Consider the following 24,867-nt stretch of genomic DNA (forward strand, 5'->3'; position numbering starts at 1 on the left):
ATGCATTTTGACAGTGGATTGCTAATCGTCCAGGCATTTTGCATTCTACTTTGCGCCACCTTTCGTCCTCCGCCCCCACCCTCCGCCGCTTGCTTGCCCCAACATATATCCCCCACATTCTTGCCGCTTTTATCATTTCCTCCCACTCACCCCACAATCTCTCACTCTCTCGCTCTTCCACTCTCCCACCTGATGATAAATATACCCAAAAATTTTGATAATTTCAATTGTTGCGAATTGTCTCAAAATGGCTAATCAGCTGCTCCACACTCTGCCACAAAAATTGGCTTAAATGCCTTGGCCTTATCGCATCCCAAAAATTCCCAAAAAAGAAAAACAAAAAAAAACTGAAACCCAAAACCAAAACCTCCGCCAAACCGCAGAATGGAATCTATTACCGCAGTGCGGTTTCTAAAAGATCACTGAGAGAAAGTTCAAGTATTTTCATTAAATAGCTTATAATACAAAAAATCAAAAAATTAAAGGATAATATAATAAGAGAGATATTATAGAGTAAGATTCTTAAAAATAAACATAATTCTTAGTTAAAAATATATGCTAAAATATTAATATCAAAGTGTTTATAAAAAAAATATTAAAATTTGATTTTTGAAACATGATTTTTGTTTCAGAACTTTTTAAATATTTATACAGATATTCATTTTTTTCAAAACTTAGTATTTTTAGTATTTTCTTTCTTCCAAAAACCCTAACCCAAAGCCCAGATCTCAGATTTTCAAACTTAATCTAACTTTTTCTATTATTATAATCTTATGATATGATTTTTTAAAACTATTAAAATATTCTAACAGATATTCTGAAACTTTATTCTGAAACTTAGTATTTTTTTTCTCAAAAACCTAAAACCTAAAACCCGGAATAGAACCCCCGACCATAACACTCTAGATCTCAGATTTTAAAACTCAATATTAATGGTTTTTAAAACTTGGAATTCCTTTCGCATTCGTGACTGAATTTCAATTCCAGCTACTGATCGAGTTCTAAAATTGTTGGAGGTTCGAGGTTTCGAGTTTCGAGTTTGGCATACACAATTTGTGTTATTTATTTGTTTGTTTATTTGATGTTTAGTATTTTTTGTTTTTTTTTTCTCTCTCTGTGCGTAAATCAACCAGATTGCTGATAACCCGCGAATGTTTACCGCCATTACCTGTGTCTCACTACCTGGCACTCGTACTCGCTTAGCCACATCCCTCGATATGGAATTTCTCATGCAATTTGCGGTTGTCATACTTATTAGCTTTAGATAGGGTCCAACTATGCGCCCTGGGCCATAGTCTTATCAATGGGTTGGTCAGTTTCTGTTTCTGTTTCAGTTTCAGGTAGAGCTGCCCGACTTTGTTGACGTCTCTGTCCCCTGATAGCCATCTCCTCCGGTCATTTACTTTGCCAATAATCTACCCAGAACACATAGAACACAAACTACACACATACTACACTACAATACTACTATATTTCAGCTTATCTCGATGACCATTTAAATATATACAGACTCATACCGATCTTGGCCCATAAAAGACTATTACGTGAACTGTTATTCCCGGGTATTATCTGAGGGATTATCTCGGAAATGTGTGCCCCAAAACGATTTCCAATAAATCTCTCCCAAAAGAGGACAAGAAATACTAAATTTCACGCTTTCATAAGCGATTTATTTGTAATTTTTAGTGAGATAATTAATTAATCCAAGAAATCAAAGAAAAATATAAAAAATAATGAATCATATATGCATTTGGTCACACTTTAATAAGTATTTAATTGGTCACACTTGCCATTGTTGGAATAAATAATGGATATTAGGTCACACTTTTTATAAAAAACTTCCATTTAGGCAGTTTTTTGTGACCTTTTCCGCTTACGGAAGCCCTTGGCACTTTAGTCATGATCTCAGCCCGAATTCCGAGCCGATCTTAGCCACCGATATTGCCAATTTGGGCTGCAACACCCACATCAATGAGAAAATGCCGAAAAAGTCAGTTCAGAAAACTAGTTTAGGGGGGAGAGATGGAGGTCTATGAGCTCTATTTAGAGGGTTAATCAGGTGGTCTAGGGGGTATATATGTTAGTTGGTTATAGGTTTATTAGTTACTTATAGAATCTATAGGATATAGTAGATCTTTTAAAGATCATATATATAGAGAGAGAATTCATTATAGATAGTTTATAAAGAGATATATTATTAGGCATTATTAGATATTTATTTTAAAAGATAAATGATATATATAGAGGTCTTCTGAGATACTAGCTAGTAGAATTTTGTAGAACTATATAGAACTATAGAACTATATAGAACTATTTCTATAACTATATATATCTCTAAATAAATCTATAATATTGGAAGAACTAGTTATACTCCTAAGAAAGAGTATAAACACAATCTATCTTTAGTAAAAAACCCCCAAAAAAGATCAACTGTGACTAATTCTGCTGCAGTTTCTTGATCGGATTTCGCGATCAGTGGAAGTGTTAGTGGATCGGAGATCAGACCCAATGGATGGATGGATGGATGAAGTCCATGTGGGCGCAGCAGCCGCCAAAATAGTTACCCAAGACGCACTCTTGTTTTTGTTTCTGGCTCTGGCTCTGACTATGGCTCTATATCTGTATCTGTATCTTTGTATCTGTATCTGTGTCTGCGGCCAACTGTTCCAATAGAAAGCCAGTTAACCAAGCCAGTTTATTTGTTATTGTTTTGTTTTTTTATTTTTTTGTGGTTCGAGGCCAGGCCTGGAGGAGAAGAAGAGCGGCGATCGATCCATCGATTCGATTCGATTCGATCGTCAGCGTCTAAAAATAGATCTCGACCATATTTGATGGCAAATATTGGCAATGAGTGTCCCGGCAACCGAACCTGCCTCAATTCAAGTGGCATGGCCCTGTCGCTGTATCTCCAGATCCAGATCTCCATCTATATCTGTATCTGTATCTGCACGTGTTGCGGGCAACATGTCACCCCACGCGACATACTGATACATGCCACAAGCAACATGCCGCATGCCACATACCGCATGCCGCATGCTGCATATTCCGACTATTCCAGGCCATGCAGAGCTCCCTTAATAACATTTAATCTATTTGTCAATATTTTCTTGTTTAGTTTCCAAACACTTCTGGGGCCTCTGAATTTTTGTATCTTTTATTTAGTATCTGTATCTGTATCTGTGCGCAAGAAGTACTTGTATCTATATTTGTTGTTTCTTAAAATCTTGTTGGCTTGTCCCCACCACCTCTATGCCACCTCTTCCTGGTTGTTGTGGCAAGTCTGGTGGCAGGCCGGCATCCCAGCCAGCATTCAGACAATGCCCGCGTATTCATAAACAAGGCATGCCTGTCCCTCTGTCCGTCTGTCCGCCTTGTCCGCCATGTCCGCCTCACCTCCTACTGTCCCTCATCTAGTTCGCCTCCTCCTTCTTTTGGCTGCCACAAGATTTCAGCAAGTTGGTGCCACTTCTTCCTTGGTCGCCATGCGTTGCAAACAAAATTTTCCCTTTTTTTTTCTCTTTTTTTTTGTATCTTAAAGATACGAAAGTGTGAGATACCCTGGATAGTTTTGATTTGAGTTTAGATGACATTTTCACCGATTTTGAGGCACATTTTTGGTGGGAAATTATTTTAACTCATTTTTTTTGAAATAATATATTTTTTTAAAGTACCTTTTGAGGATAATTTCACTTTTAAAGTAGTCTCTTACACGAGTTCGAAGCCTATTTATTATTTTAAGAAATAATTTGTTATTAAAAGCTCTTATAAAAAAATTATCAATCTGTGTTATAACTTATTTTTAGTATTTATTTTTTAATAATAATTATTATTATTTTTTTGACCATTTTGAAGTCGTAACTCCCTTATTAGAAGTATTTTTATTTTTTTTTCAGTGCATTTTGTTTGCCTACAGTTGCTGATATCGTTGGCGGTCTGCGTCGGCGTTGGCGTCGCTGCCTCAGTCGCAGTCGCAGTCTCTGCCTCTGTTGCAGTCAGCGTAGACGTCGACGTTGTTCCTGCAAACTGTCGTCATTTTTGTTTGTTTGTTTGTTTGCCGGCCTGTTTGCTGGCAGCAGTAAAGTCTGCTTCTCCGGAAAGTAAAAGTTGCACCTAATGGATAAAGTATCTTTGAGATACATTTGAAAACCCCCATCTGGTCCAAACAGCATCACTCCACCGCCGCCACTGACCTTGGTCAATGCGATCTCTGGTAGCCCCTATACAGATATCCGATAGATACAGATACGTATTCAGTTGCAGATACAGATACTGACGCCAAGGCAGTTCTGCAGATTGATTTAAAGGGACACTTGTTGTTGTTTATTTTGTTACTGATTGAAATCATTCCATACATTCTGACCCACATGCATTTCAATTGCCCACAGACACTGCAAGAAAAGTCTAGTCAGTGGCGATTTTTTATTTTAAATACTATCTTTAGTGACTTTCTTCTAAATAAACTTTAAATTTTGAATTTTTTATTTAAAAAAAGGTATTTTTCGAGGAAATTATGAAGTATATAAATGTTTTTGGTATTTTTTTAAGGAAAATAAGTCTGTAAAGTATAATTTTTTGCCTAAAAAATACCAAAAAAACTCAAATACTTAAAAAATTTAAATAAAAGCTTGAAAATAATAAACTTAAAGTTTATAAGCTTCACTTAAACATTTTAAATAATAATATTTCAAAGAAACTTTAATTTTTATAGAAACACTAAGAAAGCGGTACACTATACGGCAGCGTCCTTGCTCACAAAAATACTGTCTAATCCAAAAGTCTAAGAGTTTTGAATAAGGGCTATTTTTTAGCTGTAAAACAAGGACTGGAAACCCCCTCTTTGAATCCCTTTTAGTGACTACCCGTTTCTCTCAGTGGATTGCGTATCAATTGATTTATGGAGTGAATCAATTGAGTGGCTATATAGGCTATATAGAATGCGATCGAAGTCGCCTTGGCGACAAAGTCACCTTCGGCCCCAATTGAGCTCTCCAGCCATCTCCAGTCCATTTAGAGAATCGTCAAGATCATTAAGAGACCATCATTACGATCATCTGGAAGCAGATAGTCTGCTTTAAATATATTATGTATTTTTTTTTTTTTTCACCCGGACAGATTCCGATTACGATGCGTGCCCGAATGTCAGAACCCGCTGGGGCTTATCATTCAATTTACAGTCGAGTTTATCTGGGAAACCGAACTGGCACAAAGGCCACAGTCAGAGCCAGAGTCAGAGAGCTAGAGAATAAGGCGATAAAGTCGGGTCCCCGGAAAGATTGTATTCATTTATATTATATATTATATTATATTAGACCTAGGCCTTTGGGAAAAATCTCTCTCACCCTCTGTCTCTATCTATCAGCGGCTTAACAAATGCCTTAATATCACACAATTCATTTCAATTTCACGCTGTTATTTAACCTTAACACAAATTCAATAAATAATCCCCTGCCCCTTGGAGAAAAAAAAACTGGAAACTCGAAATTGATAAACTGAAAAGATCGATCCAATCGACAGCCTCGTTAACCGGGCCCCCAAAAGACTCCATTTGATATTGTTATTGATATTTCATGCCTTAAATATTTCTCATCATCGCCCCCATCCCCAAAAAAAAAAAAACAAATTCAAACACAAACAGTTTCTGAGTGTTTGTATCATAGTTTGTTAATGAGCTTCCCAAAAACAACAAAATATTGGTAAAAAAGAGTTTAAAAAACTATGAATTTTAACTTTAAACCTATGGAGATTATGATATATTATGGGTTTTAAGGGGGTTTTTAAAGTTAAGGATATATTTTTTATTATAAAGAGATACTTTCTATGGGTTTTGAATAGTTTTTTAAAAATTTGGAATAGAGTTTTTTAAAAATTTTAGGTAGTTCTTCTGGGATATATAGAACTATATCTTAGATAGTCTTATTTATTTATTTAATTTCTTATAATTTTAAATACATTTTATTCCCTGTAAAAACCAACTCAACTTAATCATGAGATTGTTAATAAAAATCATAAAAAATTTCCACAGAATAAAAGGCTTAGGTTTTTTATTTCAGCATTTTTTTTTGCATTTTTTTTTAGCCAGAAGCAATTGTATGCCGTGACTGCCATATAATTCCGATAAGTTGTGAACACTTCCATTTTTAGAGTGACATTACCCCCTCAATCCCCCCCTAACTTTTTGATAAACAATTTATAAGGTGGAAGTGGGAAAAAAAAAACTCTGGAGAAGCTAAATAAATAAAAACTCGAAGACAAAACGCTCATTTTGTATGCATTTAAAGCTTTTTGTAATGAGCTGCCATGAGAGACGTATACTATATAGTATACTATATACTATATACATTTTTAACCAAAAAGCTGAGCTTGTCAACGCGTATCTGTTATCGGCCAGATATATATATGTATCTCGTAGCTGGTATCTGGTATCTGGTATCTGAAAACTGGGCACAATTTCATTTGCAATTCAACTTCCGTCAACTGACTGGAGGAATTTCGAGTTCAAATTCGAGTTCGAGGCTTTGTAACTGAAACTGAAGTTGAAAAACAATCAAAAAAAAAAAAAAAGGCTGAAAATAAAATTAAAATGATTATGTAAATGGTGAAAATGTAATGAAAATGCAATTAATGAGTTTAAAACTGGCGGAAAAATTGTGGAAAAATACGTGAAACGGGTTTCAGTTTTTCAACATCATCATCCATGAAATGCGTTAACGGACAGACGGACAAGCGGACAAACGGACAAGCGGACCAACGGACACACGGACATTGTCAAACAAACTTCGGGTTAATGTTTGGACAGGGGCAGAAATACGATTGCTCTCTGCACGGTTTTTAATTAAAAACGTATGAATGTATCTTTGTATCTTTCAGATACACATTCACTTTTAGACAGCGTCTGCTGCGTATGTGCCTTTTTTTTTTGCCTTTTTTTTATGTTATTGCTGTTGCTTTTTTGGTCTTTGCCATCTTTTTATTATTTCAGTCGTCTGGCATTGTTTCTGGCTTATTGCAGAAAACTTTTGCAGCCATCTTCTGATTCATAGTTTTCAGGATTTCTTTTAAAGAAGACTTTCAGCAAGATAAAGTTAAAAAAAGCATGCTTTTTTTAAAGTTTTTTATTATATTTTGCAAACAGAGCTAGCAATATTTTAGAAAATTTAGTTTATTTTGTGTTTAAAAACTAGGAAAAATAAAGAAAAGCATGCTTTTTTCCATGATTTTTTTTTGTAAATATTCAGCAGATATCTATCTTGATCTAATATCCAAATTATACTCTGTATCTTTGAAATGATTATACGATTATATATTCTAGAACTTCTAGATCTTTGAGAATGATTTTGGGATAATTATATTTAGATAAAGGACTTACTTTTATGTTTAAAAGTGATTTAAAGAGTATAAAATTTAAGAAAAGCATGCTTTCTTTTAAAGTTTTTCAATATATGCTATAGATCAAGCTCTCCTTTTTCAAAAATTTTACAAGAAAGACCTATAGCTCTTTAAGAATAATTATAAAATTATTTTATTGCAAAAATGAGTTGATAAAATGTAAAAAAGCATGCTTTTTGAAAGGCTTTTTACGATATACTGCAATAATATTTAAAAGCCTTGAAAAAGAAGCAATATTTCGCAAACAAAGAACTTGAAAAGCATTCAATTTTCGCATTTATTTGTGAGATTTTAGCACTCCGGCTTATTTGTATTCATCCCACTTGCTCTGCCCCAGCACCGGATCTCATTATTTCGATCTCGTTTATTATGTTTTTTATTGATTGTTTTGAAGGGGGCTAGCACCTCCTTCAGAATTCCGCGAACTAAGAAATCCAATAACTCTTTTTCTCAATTTTTTATTTTTTTAGGTATCTGCCCACAGACAAGTCCCACAGAGGTAGTTGGGTGCCTGGATTTTGGAATATAGAGTCCCGGGCCACCTGTCCGCCAATAGCGATATGCTGAACGTTAATTAAATGTCAACAGATCTGGCCAGGTGCCCCAAATGGGGCAGGGACAGGGACTGGGACATCCGAGGATCCAGTCAAATGAATTGGAATCGGAATTGAAATTGAAATTGGAATCAAGAGACATCCACTGGCACGACTGTCGAAATTAATCATAAGAAGGAAGCCAACCAGAAACAATAAGACGGCGAGGAAGGAGTTTTATTAATAATCATCTCAAATAAATCTCAAATAAAAAAGCAAAAATGGTTAATGCCGTGATGGATGCCATAGCGGTAAGCTCGTTTAATTTAATTTGCAATATTATACCAAATAAAATATTTATTTTTTTTGTTTCTTTGTGATTCCTAAATTGAAATTACCGACCGACAAATCCTCTGCTTAGCCCCCTCTTTAGTCCCCTTATATATATATCCATATATATCTGTATCTGTATCTGTATCTGTATCCCCCATAACCCCTTCCCAGAGCCAATTGAAGTTTCTGTTTGTACTTCAAACAAGATACTTCTACTCTCTGCGGTTGAATTTCATTTTTATTTTCAGTTTTTTTGATGCTCTATATTAGGGGTGTCTTAGTTTTTACATAAAAGATATATTTAATTTTTTAGTTTTAAGTTTTTTATGTTATTTGAAGTTCAAAGGAAAAAATCTTAGATGTTCTACCTTTTAGAGGGCGTTGGTATTATTTCTGGTTTAATTTATATCTTGTGAAGTATATTTTTTTGAGGGTTTAGGTTTAAAGTCTCTGAAGCCTTGTCCGCGTGTCCGTTTGTCCGTTAATTTGTTCATAAAAAAGTGAATGATTCAAGGCATTATAGAACTCTTTCTGTGTTATTTTGAGGGATTAAAAATATAATATTAGAAGAACCTTTAGGATCTAGAACCTAGGCTTATGTTGAAAGTCTCTAAAGCCTTGTCCGTGTGTCCGTCTGTCCGTTAGTTTCTCCATTAGAGTATTCATAGTATAAGCTTCGTAGATCTATTTTCTATTTTATTTTGATGAACAACTCTTAGAAGAACCTTTAAGATCTGAAACCTATATCCCTCTAGACTGGACTGGAAAGAGTATCCAGGTTCCGCCTTCTCTCCCTAGAGCTAGTCTTCCTTTCTTGTTTTTTTTTGCAGATTTTTTTGTTCAGCCGGCAGCTTGCTTTGCCCACATTTTCAATTTGAATTTGTTTGCTGTGGCAATTGCTCAATTGGCTGGCTTGTCTATGTCTTTGTCTCCAGTCTCCGGTCTCCGGTCTCTGGTCCCTGGGTCGCTAGGTTTCTGCAGTTTGTTTATTTAGTATTTTTGCTCCTTTATTTTTTTTTCACCCAGTGTAGTATTTGTATGGGAGTGTGGCATATTACATGCTAATCCATATGTTTAAGTTGATTTCTCGTTTGGTTTCTGTCTGCCTGCCTGCCGATTGCCGTCTGTTGAAAATTGAGGAGGGCAATGGGGCGTATACGCGATGCAGAGTCATTCGAGTACTGGGTGGGGCTTGGATTTTGGGATTAGTTTGCTACAGGGATTAGAAGTTTATTTTGCAATAATCTAATATTTTTTTTCTAAGATATTTTTTGTAATATATTTTAAAGAATAGCTACCTGCATCTTTTCACAATACTTTGTGGCATTAAAAATGCCATTAATCTTATGATTACGAAACGCACCTTCTGTGGCACTACTGCCCGACTATTTAAGTTGCAACTTGTGGCCATTTTTTATATTTTTTTTTTGTCGTTTGGTTCACATCACCAACTCATTCGGCGAACAAAAAAATCACAAAATATTTTCCACTTCACTTTTGCACTTTTTTTTTGGTTTTTTTTTTTTGCGGCCACCATTTGCATACAACTGGCCAAATTTCTGCGGGCTTTCAGGCCAACAAAATAATAATAAAAAATGAATAAATAACAAAACTGCAAAACCATAGAAATATTTATAAATATCAACAGAAAAAAAAAACAGAAAAATAGAAACAGAAGTGGAGATCAAATTAGCACAGAGCGTGGGAGCCGGTTTTTGGTATTTTTTTCCTTTTTTTTGTTTTTTTTGGCACTTGGAACATGGTTAACCATGTTGCACATGGGGCACGTTGCATGGAGTGAGTGAGACAGGGAGTCTAGACTGTGAAGAAACACGTTATTATTGCATTAGCCCCACGGACACCAGGGGCGGTTAATTATTGGAGATCAGCGGAGCCAAGGCCTCGGAGTTTCGGCCCAAAGACCGCCGGAAGTTGGGACCAGTTGGTCAGGTACAGGTACTGTCTGCTAGCATACCCATATCCGATCTGTTTCGATTCCATTCCCAACAGAAACCACAACCTGAAATTCAATTTCAAAGCAAAAGAGCTAAGCATAGGTTTTAGTGACGAAAATTCTTTAAATTCGAAATTATAGAAATTTAGTTTTTGAAACATTAGAAGAGGGTTTAAGAGAAATTATATCAAATTCTAAAGTTATTTTCATTTAAAAATAAATCAAATAAAAGAATATTTATATATTATTTCTGAAACCTTTAGTTTTTGTAACGAAAGTTCTTCAAAGATCACTTTAAAGTAACTTTTTGTTAAAATAAATGGCAAAATCCGGACGGAAATGGTTTGAAAATTTTTATAACTCAACAAATATATAAATATGAAACAATATAATAATTTTCTTGCAGTGTAGAACATGATTTGGCATAAAAACGAAGCCAGAGACGTGATGGGAGATCGATTCCCATGGCCAGAGTGACGCAGGCTGGGCTGGCACTCGAGACATCCGTTCATTAACCCAGAATCTTGACAGTTTTAAATGCAGTTTCACCCAAGAACTTAATTACTAATCAATACAAACGACCAGATCGTTTTTCACAACAAAACCTATTCGTTTTTTTACGATTTTTTTCAAGTACAAAGTACTAGTTTTATGTTAGGTGAGGTATTTTAAAGAAAAACATAACATTTTTAAGACATTCAGGGACTTTTTTGAGATACTCTTTAAAGAAATAGAAAGATATATATTTTTTCTTTTTGAAATTTGTTGAATAATCTCTAATGATTCGATTGATTTTTTGGATTTTTCGGATTTTGATTTGCAATTGTTATAAATTTTTTGTTATTTCATTGCAGCTGCTCAGCTCGCTGGCCAGTGACTTGGATATTATGTTGAATGATCTGCGATCGACGCCAAGTCATGTTGCAACAACAACAACAGCAGCAGCAGCAACAACAGCAGTAGCAGCAGCAACAATAACAACAACATCAGTAGGAGCAACAACACAAGCAACAGTAACAACAAGTCAGCAGCAGCAGCAACATCAGCAACATCAAAAACAATTCCAAACGAGGCAATTGCAGGCCCATCATTGGCAACATATTAGCAACAATAACAATAACATTCATAAAAATAACAATCATAATAATAATAATAATTATAACAACAACAGAAACTTCATGGATGGCTTAAAATCCAAATCAGCAGCAGCAACTTCAATCAAAAATCAACAAAAATCAGCAACATCGCCAGCAACTTTGCAACAGCAGTTGCAGTTGCAGCAACAACATCGACGTCGTGTGGCGCCCAGTCCACTGCCACGCCCACCACGTCGCACTCGCCCCCTGCCTCTACGAAAGGGGGAGGGGCAGGCAGTGGGGGTGGCGGCGGCGGAGGAAGAGGATGCCGATACGGATGCCAGCGATTTGGCCAACATGACGTCACCGTTGTCCGCCAGTGCAGCTGCCACGCGTATTAACGGTCTCTCGCCGGAAGTGAAGAAGGTTCAACGTCTGCCCCTTTGGACCGCTCGCCATGGAGGAGGGGGCGGCAACAGTGCCACCAGCCACGCCCACTCACACCTCCACGCCCCTAATGGTCAGAGGCAGCAGGGAAGGCTGCTCAGCCATCGATTTCATCAAGGTTTCAAAAAAGGGTAAGTGTTTGGTATTATTTCAGTATTATTATTTGGTATTATTTAATACTTTTTAGTATATACTAGATAGTATTAAAAGTATTCTAGAGTCCTGTCCGCTTGTCCGTCTGTCCGTTAATTGTTTCTTTTAAAGATAACTCTTTAGATTTCCAAGCTTTTAAATTATTCCCTTTTAAAAAATACTTTATTTTAATGAAAATAATATAAAACTTAAAAAAAATATGATTTTAACTTTAAAACTTTACTTACTTGTCCGTTGTTTATTTTTTCGAAATAGTCTTTAAGTTTCCGATTGGAAAGTATGTTTTATAGTCAGTAAGTCCCATAAATATCTAAAAAATGAATTCAAAATAGTATTTCTCTATTCTTAAGCTAAAAACAATAGCTAAACACCTTTTTTAAAATTAATAAACCTCTCAACAATGATAAATAACCAAAATAGAAAACGAAACCATGAAATTTGAAACCCATTATTAGATGGCCTAGTTATGACCTTTCTTTTGTGTGTGTTTGTTTCGAGTGTGAGACCCGTTTTTGACCATGGCTTTTGATGAGTCAGCATGGGTTAACCCGACCTGGCTTAACCCATTAGGGTACTCTCTTGGCTCTTGACTGGCATCAGAGCATGCAGCAAATTCGCATGAAATGCTCGACGAAGCATGAACCCTTCACAGGCCATTGCCAGCAGCCGGTGCTAATAGAGAACTAACAATGCCACTAACCCTTTCCTTTCCTTTCCCAAAATGGGGACCAAGGCCTCTAGTGTAGCCCCTGGTCTGGTAATTTTTGGCGGCAATTCCGGGAACTCGAGATCTCTTCCTTATGGGCCAAAGCCGAACAATAGAAGTTGCCACTCGAGATAAATATTGTTTTGACACAAAAATATCAGAAATCAAAATGATTTATGGGCTTTGCTATTTAAGAGTTTATTAATTTGCTAAAAAGTTTTAAGTTTCATAAAATAATTTATGAATTAATAAATAAAATTGTTAGGTAGACTTTTTGAGAAGCGTGTAGAAGGGCGCTGACAAAATAAACTCTATCACTGAAACCATAAATCAAAAGTCCCTAACTTATTATTTACTGAATATTTAAAGTTAATCGTTGCACTTGGCGACACTTTGACGAGGGTTCTTGCCACATTCCCAGTCCCAGTCTCAACCTTAACCTTTTCATTAGCCAAGTCCTGAACGGCAACTGGCGCTGACAGTTGAGACTATCAGTTCTATTCGGGCTTAAAGCCAACTAACCAGGCCCAAACTACCCCACATACGTATATATTTTTGTAATCCATGTTCGAGCCATATGTTTAGCATATAAATTATGAGTCTGAAAGTCCAAGACATTTGCTCGAAAAACCCACTCAGAAAACCCCCCCAAAAAATAACAAAAATATTTAGTAGGCGTTACAAGAATTTCAGCAAACCAAGAAAAAAAATAAAATAAAATAAAATAAATTCTGGTGGCCTGTAAATGAAGTGTTATACTTTATGTGGCAATGGGCAATAATGTTGGCGTTGACAGAAACCAAAGACAAATACAATGCCCCATAAACTTGAGTAAATATGAATATTTCTGTCTGACATCCCTATATCCCTTTTTTTGTTTTGTGTCTCTGGTGGAGTTTCGGTTCAACAACAACCGGAAAAAGCCACCCTGGCAGACTGATAGACCCTGTATCCCCGCAAAGGGTTGTGTGTGACTTTTGTGTGTTTAGCTATTTATTAAATTTGTTTGCCGACACACAATCGAGTCGAGTTCAAAGGGGGACACCCACTTGCCACAACCCGCAAGAACATGAGCTGCGTAACTAATTTGCCTAAAGTGCAGGATGCCTCATCACCATCGGTTACACTACCAGGGGCGATGATACCCCGTACAGTGGCACGAAACCATCTTGTTTCTAGAATATAAACAAGTGAGGGTTATAAACATGAGAGTTATATGATATCCGGTACTTGTCACCGTACTTGCAAGAGTTCTTCTACCTGGTACCACTTCTTTTCAATCTAATAATAGTGCCATTATATAGTCCATACTCTTATAGTCTAAGTAAAGTAAAAGTAAGCCCAATACCCCTTATATCTCTAATTTCAATACACATACTTAGACCCATAAATCTTCGGGGAAATAAAACATTTTAAAACCACTGTCGCCTTGTGGAGGAACCACAAAAACTTTTCGCCTGGCTCCCCAAATGCTTTGCGGTCTGGGGAGCGGAGCGGACCATCCTTTTGGACTTTGTATCCCGAAAATTGATGATGTCTAGGACCCGGCTATCTCTCGTCCTTTATCACCATGGCTCTAAGACTATCATGATGATGATGATGGGCTCGATGATTGTCTAAAAGTTTTTGCCATTCGTTCGAATGGTTTTAAACTTGTGGCACGACGGAAAGGACTTTTTTGGAGACAACTTCAAATGCGACAGGTGTTTGCTTTATTAACTAACAAGATACAGAGGGGGGCACTCAAAAGCATACACCTTAGTGCCGGATATACGTAAGAAACTCGATGGGAACACGAGCCAGACAACCGCAATAAAGAAAATGTTCTAATACGTCGGCTGACATGTAAACAGATTAGCATAATTAATTTATTTGCCTTCTGCCTCCTGTTTTAGTCAACTTCTAATCCACAAAATGCTCTACGTTATGCTCTAGCTGGGGTATTTTCTATTTAATGTGACAACTGACAGCACTCTTGTCGTGTTTAGCAAAGTTTTTAAGCTTTTTAACAGAAGAATCGAAAGAGACATTCAGTTTTAGGAGTATATAGTTGTTGGGTGTTAAAAATGCTTAAAATAGTGTGACCTTGCTTATATAAAATACATTTTCGAAGGAAAGTGTGACCTTGCCTAACCATTTTGTTAGCTGGTACTGGTATTTAATGGGAAAGAGTATTTCACTGTCAGTATTTGTTTTCTTGAGTCCCAATTTGAGGTTTCTGTCAAAAGGTATCCAATTAACTTGATTATGAGCTGTTTAAATTATTCAAAGTCTGAGTCCTGGTAGAGTTACTAATGGGCTGTCCTTTGGGGAGGAGTATCTTATAGATACAAGTATCTTTTGTCATCTTCCAGCCACTAGATAGTGGGATGATTGATCATAATCCCTTTTCTCTTTCTGTAAAATGCCAATAAATGATTTTGATTTGATCTTTTGAAATCAATTTCTTATTGTATTTGTATCAATCATATTTGGCATAAAACTGTCAGTCTATCATTGGGCCAGGTAGTGAGTGATTGAATGAATGACTGAGTGATTGAGTGACTAAGTGCTGTGGCCAAAAGCCGTGAAGTCGAGACTTCAATGCCAACAGGTTTTGCTTCTCTGGACGTCAATTGAAATCTCAAATTTCGCAATTACACAATTCTCTCTCTCTGTCTCTGTTTTTTCTTACCAAGTCACCCTGCTATTTGGGCCAAGTTAGGACCGTTTTGAACTCATTTATTCACAGCTCGTATATTTTTTTTTGGTCAAAAGTCTAAATTGCCGACTAAATTTTAGGATAAATTTCATTCTAGATTTCCCCAGACACTAAAAAAAATATATATCTCTGCAAGGATATGTGTGTCTTTCAAGGATCTGAGGAGTAACAACTTCTTTGTGACGTAAATTGCATATTAAATTTTACATTTTTCATATTTATGCAGCCGCCAGGACACTCGTAAAGTGAAAGTGACTCGGGGAAAGGGGCACTCCTGTGGGGGCTCTCCTGTGGGGGCTGCTGCTGGTACAAACAACATTTCAATTTACGAAAATATTCATTATGCTCAAGTGTATGGCAAGACGTCCAAGGCGTCCAAAACGGAAGCGGAAACGTGCCAAGAGCCACCCACTTGCCACCCATTCTAGCTGACTTGTGGAAAGTTTTATAAAGTTATGAAAAGTCATTCAAGTGCAGGACTAACCGGCCCGGCCCGGCGCTCCTTCCTCGCATCTTCCGCCCTCCAAGGACTTGGCGACTTTTGAGCACTTTGTGCTCATTTTCCACTGAAAAATAAAGGAGCCCCCGAAGGGGGGGGTAATAGCTTAGACAGGGGCTTAGTTCAAGGGGGTGGGTAGTAACCGCCTGCCAAACAATAAAGCCGTCAAGAACGTGCAACGTCCACAAGGACATTGTCGGTCCTTTTGGCTCCTTTTGGTCCACCTGCTCCTTGTTCCTTTCAGTTTAGTTTTCCGCCACGACAGCGTCAACATCTTCAACTAAGCTGCAGTGACAAGTTGCCACCAAGAAAGTGCACTGGAAAAAAAATGTATTATAAATTAAAAACAATTTTTTGCTTAATATTCTATTTTTAGTATTTTCGAAGCTTTTTTCCAACTTAAAATTTAGTATTTAAGTGCTATCTAGTATTAAAAAGCTATTTGGCTTTAAGGTATTATATATAAATTAGAAACGGGCACACTTATGGTTTAAATTTCGCCTTTTTTTGTTGGAAAAATATCAAAAATAATAATTTGAATGACAAAATTAATTATCTATACTATTTTCCTTTTTTCTTTTCTAAAAGTTAACTTTTTTTGACTTTGTTTTAACTTTAAAATCTATAGATTTGTCTTGACTGTATTGACTTTTTTTCAGTGTAATGTAAGCTTCGTGTCTTCATAGAAATTGACGTGTATTTCCGAGACACTCTTAATCGTTTGGCTCTGGAAAGTGTTTCCAACTTTTAACTAAATATTTATTGAAAGCTGTCAAAACTGCGAGAGACTTCAAATGTGAAAAATATTGTTTCAAATTATGTTATTTTTTTAGCTTAAAAATCTATATTTTAAAAGTTAAAAATTAAAAGAAAATATTAAAAATCATAAAAGTGGAAAGCCTTGTTTGAAACTTTTCTTTATCTAATTTTTTTTCTAAAAAAATCATTTTCCCTAAAATCCCCTTTACCCCTCTATTAGTCTCCAGGATGCAGGACATCTCCAAGTCTGAGTCCTTTTAACCTTTAAGCTCATTAAGTGCGCCAACTTGCCGCACTGTTGCATGCCGTCGCGGCACCTGCCGTATAGTAACTTTAATGTCTGCCACCTCCGCCCCCATCCGCCGCCAAGTGTCGAGTGTCTGGCCATCCTGTGTATGTCCCTCCCTCCCCCCGTGGAAGCTCCGCCCCCTCAATTTTTGGGGTGCACCCATGCGTGGCTGCCATGGACTGCAGTAAATAATTTTTTGGCCGAAAGGTTGTTGAAACATTTAATAAAACCAATATAAATCATAACAAACACTTAGCCTGACAACAACCACAAAGGGGGGGAGAGGGGAGGGGAGATGCCCCAAAAGGCGGCAGGGGCAAACAGCAACAAAGCGGAACTAAAATTCCAAAACGTTGCCCATTTTTCGGCCGCAAAAACTTCAGGAACCCGGACTGTGGCATGGAATTCCGCAGACTTTCTCCGTCCGGAGAATGACAAAAACGGATGGAGGGGATAGCAAGGGGGAGCAGAGGGGGAGGAGGCAGGAGGCATGGAGCTTGGGGGCACGTAGGGAGTAGAGACTGTATCCCTGCATTGCTACGCGTGAACGCACCTTTTGCAGAGACTGTGCCCGCATATGTGTCTGCGTTCTCAGTCGCACAGTGGCCTAAGAACCATTGAAAATGAGTTAAAAATATTTAAAAAAAAATTATTAAATATTAATTTATTTTTAAGCAAAGATTTTATGGGAAATTAATTAATTATATACCAATAAGTGAAATAATTATAATAATTGTAGTTTAAAAGAGTCTATAACTCAGTTTTTGAACTCTTTTTCAAAAAACTTTTTTAAAAGATTGAAAAATTCAATATTGTACTGTTTTGTTCAAATTCTATATATTTTTTTCCTTTTATTTATAATATAATTACAAGTATAAATATAATTACAAGTACAAATAAGGTAGGAAGTATTACTTTGAAATTTATTCAAAAAATGATTTGAAAAATATGAACTTTTCACTAAAAGTTTTTTCACATTTTTCACATTTTTTTTACAATATTTTGTATATTTTTCGTAAATAATTCCAAAACAATCATTAAATAAATGAATTTTTTTAATTTAAATTGATATTTTAATATCCAAAAACCATTCTATAATATAGATATTGTATAGATATTTTGTATAGTTTGTATAACTTTTGTGCCACTGTGCCCCTCATGGTGTGTCGCCTTCTACATAGTTCCATGTCCGTATCCGTGTCATTGGCAATAGCACCAGTGGCAGTGGCAACAGCAACACCATAAACAAGAACAACATGTAGCCTCCATGACAACATCCCATGGCAGGAGCAGAAAAATGCGCAAAAAATTAATTGCTGCGCATAAATCAAAAGATTTTCCTACCGTAGGAAGCCACTACATCCCAGCCCACTTTTCCCCAACATCCCCATTGGTGAGCCTGTTACTATTTCTGATTTCCATCAGCAGTCCTATTTATTTATTATTTAGAAGATGGACCATCTTGAGATGCAATTGGAGGCTTCATTGTTTCCACATCAAGGCCACTTTGGAACTGGGTCCAATGCACCTAGTTCTATAGGATATAGTTAACCGATCTGATTCTTTTCAGGGTATATACTAGGTATGGTAAAAATAAATTTATATATAAAGTTTCATCTAGATAGCTTGAAGACTGAGGGAGTTATGAAGATAAAACTAGTGTCCGCGGACACACGGACACACGGACACTAGATAAACAGACTTTCGGGGAACTAGTCTTCTCTATCTCCTAGAAAACTACAACACCCACGTCCAGAGTATAATAAAATCCAAAAAAATAAATAAAATAAAAATAAAATAAAATACACATAAAAAAAAACAGAGATACTTCGTTGGAACTGCGAATGGAAAAGACAACAACAGCTGTTTTCTGCGACTTGATTACCGGAAGTTTTGCAATAAAAATGTGCAAAAAATAAGAAGAAAAAAATGTGCAACGACCATGACAGAATCATAAACAAGATATAGCATCTAGCCCCGATTTAAGGCCACACCTCCCCCATCACGTGTTGGGGGTGTTGTCATCATTAATGGAAATCGTTTAAAGACCCCTGATGGATGTGTTATTTATTCTTTTTTTTATGACTGTCGAGAGCTCCTCCGGGGTCTTCATTTAACAATTTAGTGACTGATGTGCTATGGGACTCTGGACTGGACCGACATTATTCCAATAAAGCATTTAAGCAATAATTCAATGCATCACTCTGGCAATTATTAAACAAATTTCATGTTTATCAAAAGTATAAACACAACATTGTTGGTCGAAATTTATCACCACTTAGGGCCTCAACGGGTTTCGTTATCCAAATGCTAATGAATTGTATCATCAATGGGGTTTTGGGGGGTTTATTATTTAATTTATCAGGGGTTTAGTTCAGAGTACTCATTCAAGTACCCAATTTTTGATAAAAAAAATATTTAAGAAATTAAATAAAAAACTAAGAGAATCAGAAACCATTTCAAACGAACATTGCATGTTGCACTCATAGGGGCCAGGGATTTTAATTATTAAAAAAAAAGAAATAGTAAGAAATAAAATAAAAAATAAGTAAGGTTTAATAATTTATATAAAAAATAGTTGGAATTTAAATTTAAAAAAATAGAAGAAAATCAGAAGCCATTTAAGACGAGCATTGCATATTGCACTCTGAAGGACCATACCTTTAAATTTTTTAAAAAATAAATATTTAAATAAAAAAGAAAATCAGTTGAAGAGTCCCGGATCGAATCAATTTAAGCCGATTGCTTGAAATTAATTTAATTACTTTAATAAAAGATGATAAGAAATTAAATAAAAAAATAAAGAAAAAAATCAGAGTCTAGGGGCCATGGCTTTAATTATTTAAATAAAAAAAAATAAGAAATTAAATTTAAGAAAAGGAGAAAATCAGCTGGAGAGTCCAGGGTCGAATCAGTTTAAACGATTGCTTGAAATTTGTTTTTTTTTTAAATTAATTAAATAAATAAAAAAAAGGAGAAAATCAGAAGCCACTTACAGCGAACATTGCATATTGCATGCGAGAGACCATTATTAAAAATTATTAAAAAAAAATTAAAATAAAATAAGAAAACCAGCTGGAGAGACCCGGATCAAATCAGTTTAAGGCGATTGCTCGAAATAAATTAAAAAATAAAAAAATAAATAAGAAAATCAGAATTATTTGGAGGGCATTTGGACTGCAAGTTGTTTTTAAACCACAGACAAGCCTCAATATTTAGATATTAAAGAAATAAAATAAAAATAAAATCAGAAAATGAGAACTAACCAGTCTGGCCCCAGTTTTATTTATTTTTTGTTGGGGCTTCTAGACCTCTCTGCTCTGGTCTGGTCCAAGAGCCAGTCCGCGAACAGTGTCTACTGGACTAACCCTTTAAGCCCCACACTAATTATACTTGGGCTTTTTGCAAATCCCACAGTTAGTGGGATTTCTAGTCCGGTCAAAAATTGTATGGTCAAAATAAAAAAAAAAATTATGAATAAAAATGACTTTTGCAGAATGCGGACCAAGTCTAGGAGCAGCTCATTAAACTCCAAAAAAAAGGAGAAATAAAAATATTTAAAAGAAAATAACCAGACCGTGTATGTATCAGACCTATAAAGGCCATTTAAAATATTTGTAAAATAAAATAAAAATAGAAAATATTAAAAGCTAAAATATTTAAATTAAAAGTGAGTTTTCCAAGACGAACCTATTTGTTCGCCTTGAGGACGAAAACTGACTTCTGCTTGTGATTTCTTCCAAAAGAAAACTATTTCAGGGAGAAAATACCCTAACGCTTAACTTCTAATATTTTTATGGTATATTTTCATATAGTGCTTTGGGCACACTTGACTTTAAAAGCAAAGAAAAAGCAGCCACACTGCTGAAATTTAAACTTTCAAGTGCTTACGAAACTTAAACTATCATTTATCACCTAAAAAAACAAAAACTAATTTAAGGAAAATGATGCAAGAACTTAATTTAAGAGATTTTTCATCTAAAATAATGTTTATATTTCGCCAAAGAACATGTTCGTGTTGCGGGACATTGAGTTCCTTCCCATTCCACGAGAGCCACATCCTTTTCCCAGGACTCATTCATTCAGGGCTTTATGGCTCTGCCAATGAAAGGACACATTCTCCAAGGACCCAGGACATGGCTATCCTTTTGTTTTTTTTTTTTTTTGTTGCTTTACTGGCCACTCTATTATTTATTTATTGAAAGTTGGCTTGGTCCTTTTGCTGCTTGGTCGCCTCTATTGTGTGACAAATGAATTTGGGTCAAAAGTTGTTCAAATTATAAAAAAAAAAAAAAAAATAGAAGAGAATCCATGGGATGTCAAAGGTCCTGCCAAAGGATTCGTCTCGCCTTTTGGCTCACCTCTTTCAAATGACATTCAACTGGTGAAGTGTTGTGCTCTGAAATTGCACTTTTATTTCCCTTCACGTGACACCCCGAAAAATGTTACAAAAGATTTACGCCCAAGGAAGCCTCAACACCATTTTCCACATCCTCCTCCTCCTCCTCCTCATCCTCCTCCACATCCACTTCCGGTTCCGGTTTCTCAACCAACCACAAAAAAAAAAAAACCCTTCAACTTTGCGGGCAATACCATTATTTTTTTTTTATTTTGCAGTTTTTTGGTTTGAGTAATGGATTAGATTTTTACTCACTTGCTTTTTTGGTTTTATTTTTTTTTTTTTGAGAGAGATGAGCTTACCCCCTATCCCCATGGATAGTGTACGTTTTTTATGGCCCTTTTTTTTTGGTTTAAAAGAAAGGACTTTCATGGCAAGAAGGTGGCAGTCTTGGGGGTCTTTCTTAAAGTTTCCTTAGACTTACCTTTTGGAAAGTATTTGCAAAAAAAAAGATAGTAGTTCCCTGGAATTTGTGTCATTTATTTGAAAATTAACAAAAGTTGTAGTAAGTAAAGAGCGAAAGTAATATCACTTTCCTGTGTCCTTTTCGAAGACAGGACCAATATGTTGACCAATATGATGGCCCGAACCGCGGCCCTCTCGATGGCCGTTTACATGAGCAGTCGGGCCGGGATTTGGGGCCAAACGGAGGAGTCGCATCGCTTGTGCCGCCAAATTGGCCAAAAACTGGAGCCATTGAGTGCCCAGATCCGGCAGCGCCTCCTCCCATCCGATGTGGCCGAAATGGGCGTGGCCCAATTGGCCAAAACCTACTACAATCTGGGGGTCAAAGGTGGCTTCCAGTTCATCCGGAATCTGCCCACTCACTCCATCAATCTCATCGAATGGACCAAGGAGACCAGTTCGAAGTTGGCGGGGAAACCGAAACTGAAAACTAAAGAAACACGAGAGGATATGATGGCGGAGGTGTTCGGTTCGATGAGAACACCCCCTAAGGATCAAAAATACGAGGGAACTACGGTCAAGGTTACGGCTGGGGCGGACATCACAGGACCTCCGATCGAAGACGACGAGGGACGCCATCAAATCTTTTTAATTAAAAAACAGGAAAAGTAGTATTAAGAGGGCTTCTTGTTGAAATTACAAAATTATACATTTCACCAAAAAATAATGGGATTTGAAGTGGAAAGGGTATTTGCTTCTGGGGAAGACCTTTCAAAAATTTAACAATTTTATTTTTAGCCACTTTGGGAGACTGTATCTTGGTCAATATCCACCCGATCCTTAAGAGGGTTACCTTTTTGGAATCCTGGATCGATTCCCCACCAAACTGCATCTAAATCTGGAAGGCCAACTCGTTTTTCATTTTTTCGATATTTTTCTGATGGATCCCCTTGAAAATGGAGGCAGTTCCCCATGATCCGGAATATGGCCACTGGGGGAGGCTGTATCTTGGCCAATTTCCACTCGATCCTTAAGAGGGTTACCTTTTTGGAATCCTGGATCGATTCCCCACCAAACTGCATCTAAATCTGGAAGGCCAACTCGTTTTTCATTTTTTCGATATTTTTCTGATGGATCCCCTTGAAAATGGAGGCAGTTCCCCATGATCCGGAATATGGCCACTGGGGGAGGCTGTATCCTGGCCAATATCCATCCGATAGATCTAATTTCTTCTACTTCTAGTTACAAGAAGTTCAAAATAGTTTCAGAAATAATTAATACCCTGGAAGCCTTTTTTGAAAATCCCAGAATCGAAAAACTAATCTGGAAAAGTTAAAATTCAGTGAACCAATTGATGCGGCAGGATGTTGTCAGCTTGTGGCAACTACTGTGTTGCGGAAAATGTCCTTACGGGTCGGATGGGTCCTTCGGCCTCCGACCAGACACTCGGCAAACACCGGGAACAGTCAACAGTCTATTAAAATGCCAGTCGAGCCGCAGTTGCAACCGAAAGCCAAACCGTGCGAAAAAGGATGTTCCGTTTCTCTAGTCCTCTAGTCCTTTAGTCCTCCGACTCCTCCCCCAAAAAAAGGCAATCCCATTTCCGTTCGCCCCCTTTGGCATCCCGATATCCTTGAGGCTCTGTCCCTTATCCTGTGTTGTCCTGCGTGTTGCTTAACATGCGTTTTAATGTGACCCTTGCGGGGTCATAAAAAAGCGGCTCTACCTTGCCTATCTCTGCCCCAACTACCTTGCCTCAGTTATGGGCCCTTCTGTCGGCCCTCCCTCCAAAGGGTTTTATTTCCTTTTCCTGCCAGGATTCGATTGATTTTGATCCGCTTTTATTGTTCAATGATAAACAATCGGAGTGGAAGTGGAGTTGGAAAAAATCCAGGAAGTACAAGGTTGGGTTTAGAATATTTTGCATAAAAATTTGTTTTTCGGAAAACAAGCCTCACAATTGGCTATAGAGAAGGTCTTTGTTTTAAGTTTATTTTAAATATTTAACCACCTAAGCTTAATTAATTTAAATAACACCATTTCAAAGGCCAATAATATCCGAATATCAATCTCAAGCTCTCACTAAGAAGCCATTTCAGGAATCCTTTTCCCCAAAACACTTTTCTTTTTTATTTCTTTCGGGGATATCATCCATTGTCTCGCAACACTTTTCACTTTTGTTGTCCAGACCATAATCCGCGTTGTATCTATTTACATATTTATCTGCATTTTGCGGTAAAGCATCTCAAGGATATATGTTTGGAGGGAAAGGACTACGTGCCGCGTCTCCTGCCTGACTCTTTAACCGCTTATGCCTTTAGATTTATAGTCACGGATTTTATTTATGTCACTTGGCTTCTTTTTTGTTTTTTGTTTTTTTTTTTTGCGGTTTAGCATACAAAGTGTTTTGGTCCTGGCCTGGTCCTTCTTCTCGGTATCCTTGCCACCTTATCCTTGTTCGCCTAAGCGCTGCATAAAATCAATTTCCTTGAGTTTCAAGCCAAGCTCTAGATGATGAGGCAGAAGTGTTGCTAGTTTATGTTACAAAACTTCAATGAGAATGGAAAGTGTTTGTAAGCACTGAAAGAAAATTAATCAGATATTTTTAATAATAAAAATGTGTTGTTTTTTGTAGAGTGTATTTAGTTCTTTGTCTTTAGAGAATGTCTGGAACATAGAACTCTTGAGTTTCTAAACTTAATGATATTATTATATTTTTTTCAGTGCCCTTTGGGAGTGAGAATTTTAGTCAGATATCCTGTCGTTGTGCCGGCACAGCTGGCGTTTAGGTTATGCCAGGGGTTTGAGGTCCTGCAGAGCCTGAAATCCTGCCGGATGTGGCAGCAGGAGGAGGATGCCGGGGTGGCACATTTGGCGCCCAGTCGTGCGCTGTCTTGCATATTTAAGTTGCCCCATTCCCCCAGCTCGGATCAGAGCTGGATGTTTCCGTTTAGTTGTTTTCCTTGTTACCTGACAGCCCTTGCCCAGCCCAGTGCCAGGAGAGGAGGTCCTCGAAGGACCAGGACCTAGTCAGGTTCATTAACAGGATTGGCATAGTATTTTCATGCATTCATTGCGAGCCACTGCATTAATTTCCGTTCCACTTTCAATCTGTCTGCGGATGAAGAGTCCGTTTATTAATGAACCGGAATATCCTGGCTGCAAGGACTCTCTGGCCCCCGTGTGCGTGAATATTTTGTGCTAATTTCCGTTTAATTGTTTAATAT

The 24,867-nt window shown here is 36.9% G+C and overlaps 2 protein-coding genes across 2 annotated transcripts in view; both read left to right on the forward strand.

Annotated features, from left to right (window-relative positions):
* Positions 1 to 24,867, forward strand: part of LOC6502309 (protein sprint) — a 96,972-nt gene that overhangs the window by 897 nt on the left and 71,208 nt on the right. The window contains exons 2-3 of the mRNA XM_014904521.3: positions 7,857 to 8,230; positions 11,061 to 11,860. Coding sequence (XP_014760007.1) covers positions 8,201 to 8,230; positions 11,061 to 11,860 — 830 coding nt within the window. The 5' untranslated portion in view covers positions 7,857 to 8,200. The remainder of the gene's footprint in view (positions 1 to 7,856; positions 8,231 to 11,060; positions 11,861 to 24,867) is intronic.
* LOC6502308 lies at positions 17,849 to 22,385 on the forward strand. Its single transcript, XM_001966177.4, has one exon. It carries the CDS (start codon positions 21,800 to 21,802, stop codon positions 22,310 to 22,312), a length of 513 nt encoding a protein of 170 aa, XP_001966213.1. The 5' UTR covers positions 17,849 to 21,799; the 3' UTR covers positions 22,313 to 22,385.

This window comes from Drosophila ananassae, chromosome XL (assembly GCF_017639315.1).
Source record: "Drosophila ananassae strain 14024-0371.13 chromosome XL, ASM1763931v2, whole genome shotgun sequence".
Classification (NCBI taxonomy): domain Eukaryota; kingdom Metazoa; phylum Arthropoda; class Insecta; order Diptera; family Drosophilidae; genus Drosophila; species Drosophila ananassae.

What these genes read in the sequence shown, in the direction of transcription:
- LOC6502308 (XM_001966177.4), top strand. Translation starts at nt 21,800, where the DNA reads ATGTTGACCAATATGATGGCCCGAACCGCGGCCCTCTCGATGGCCGTT.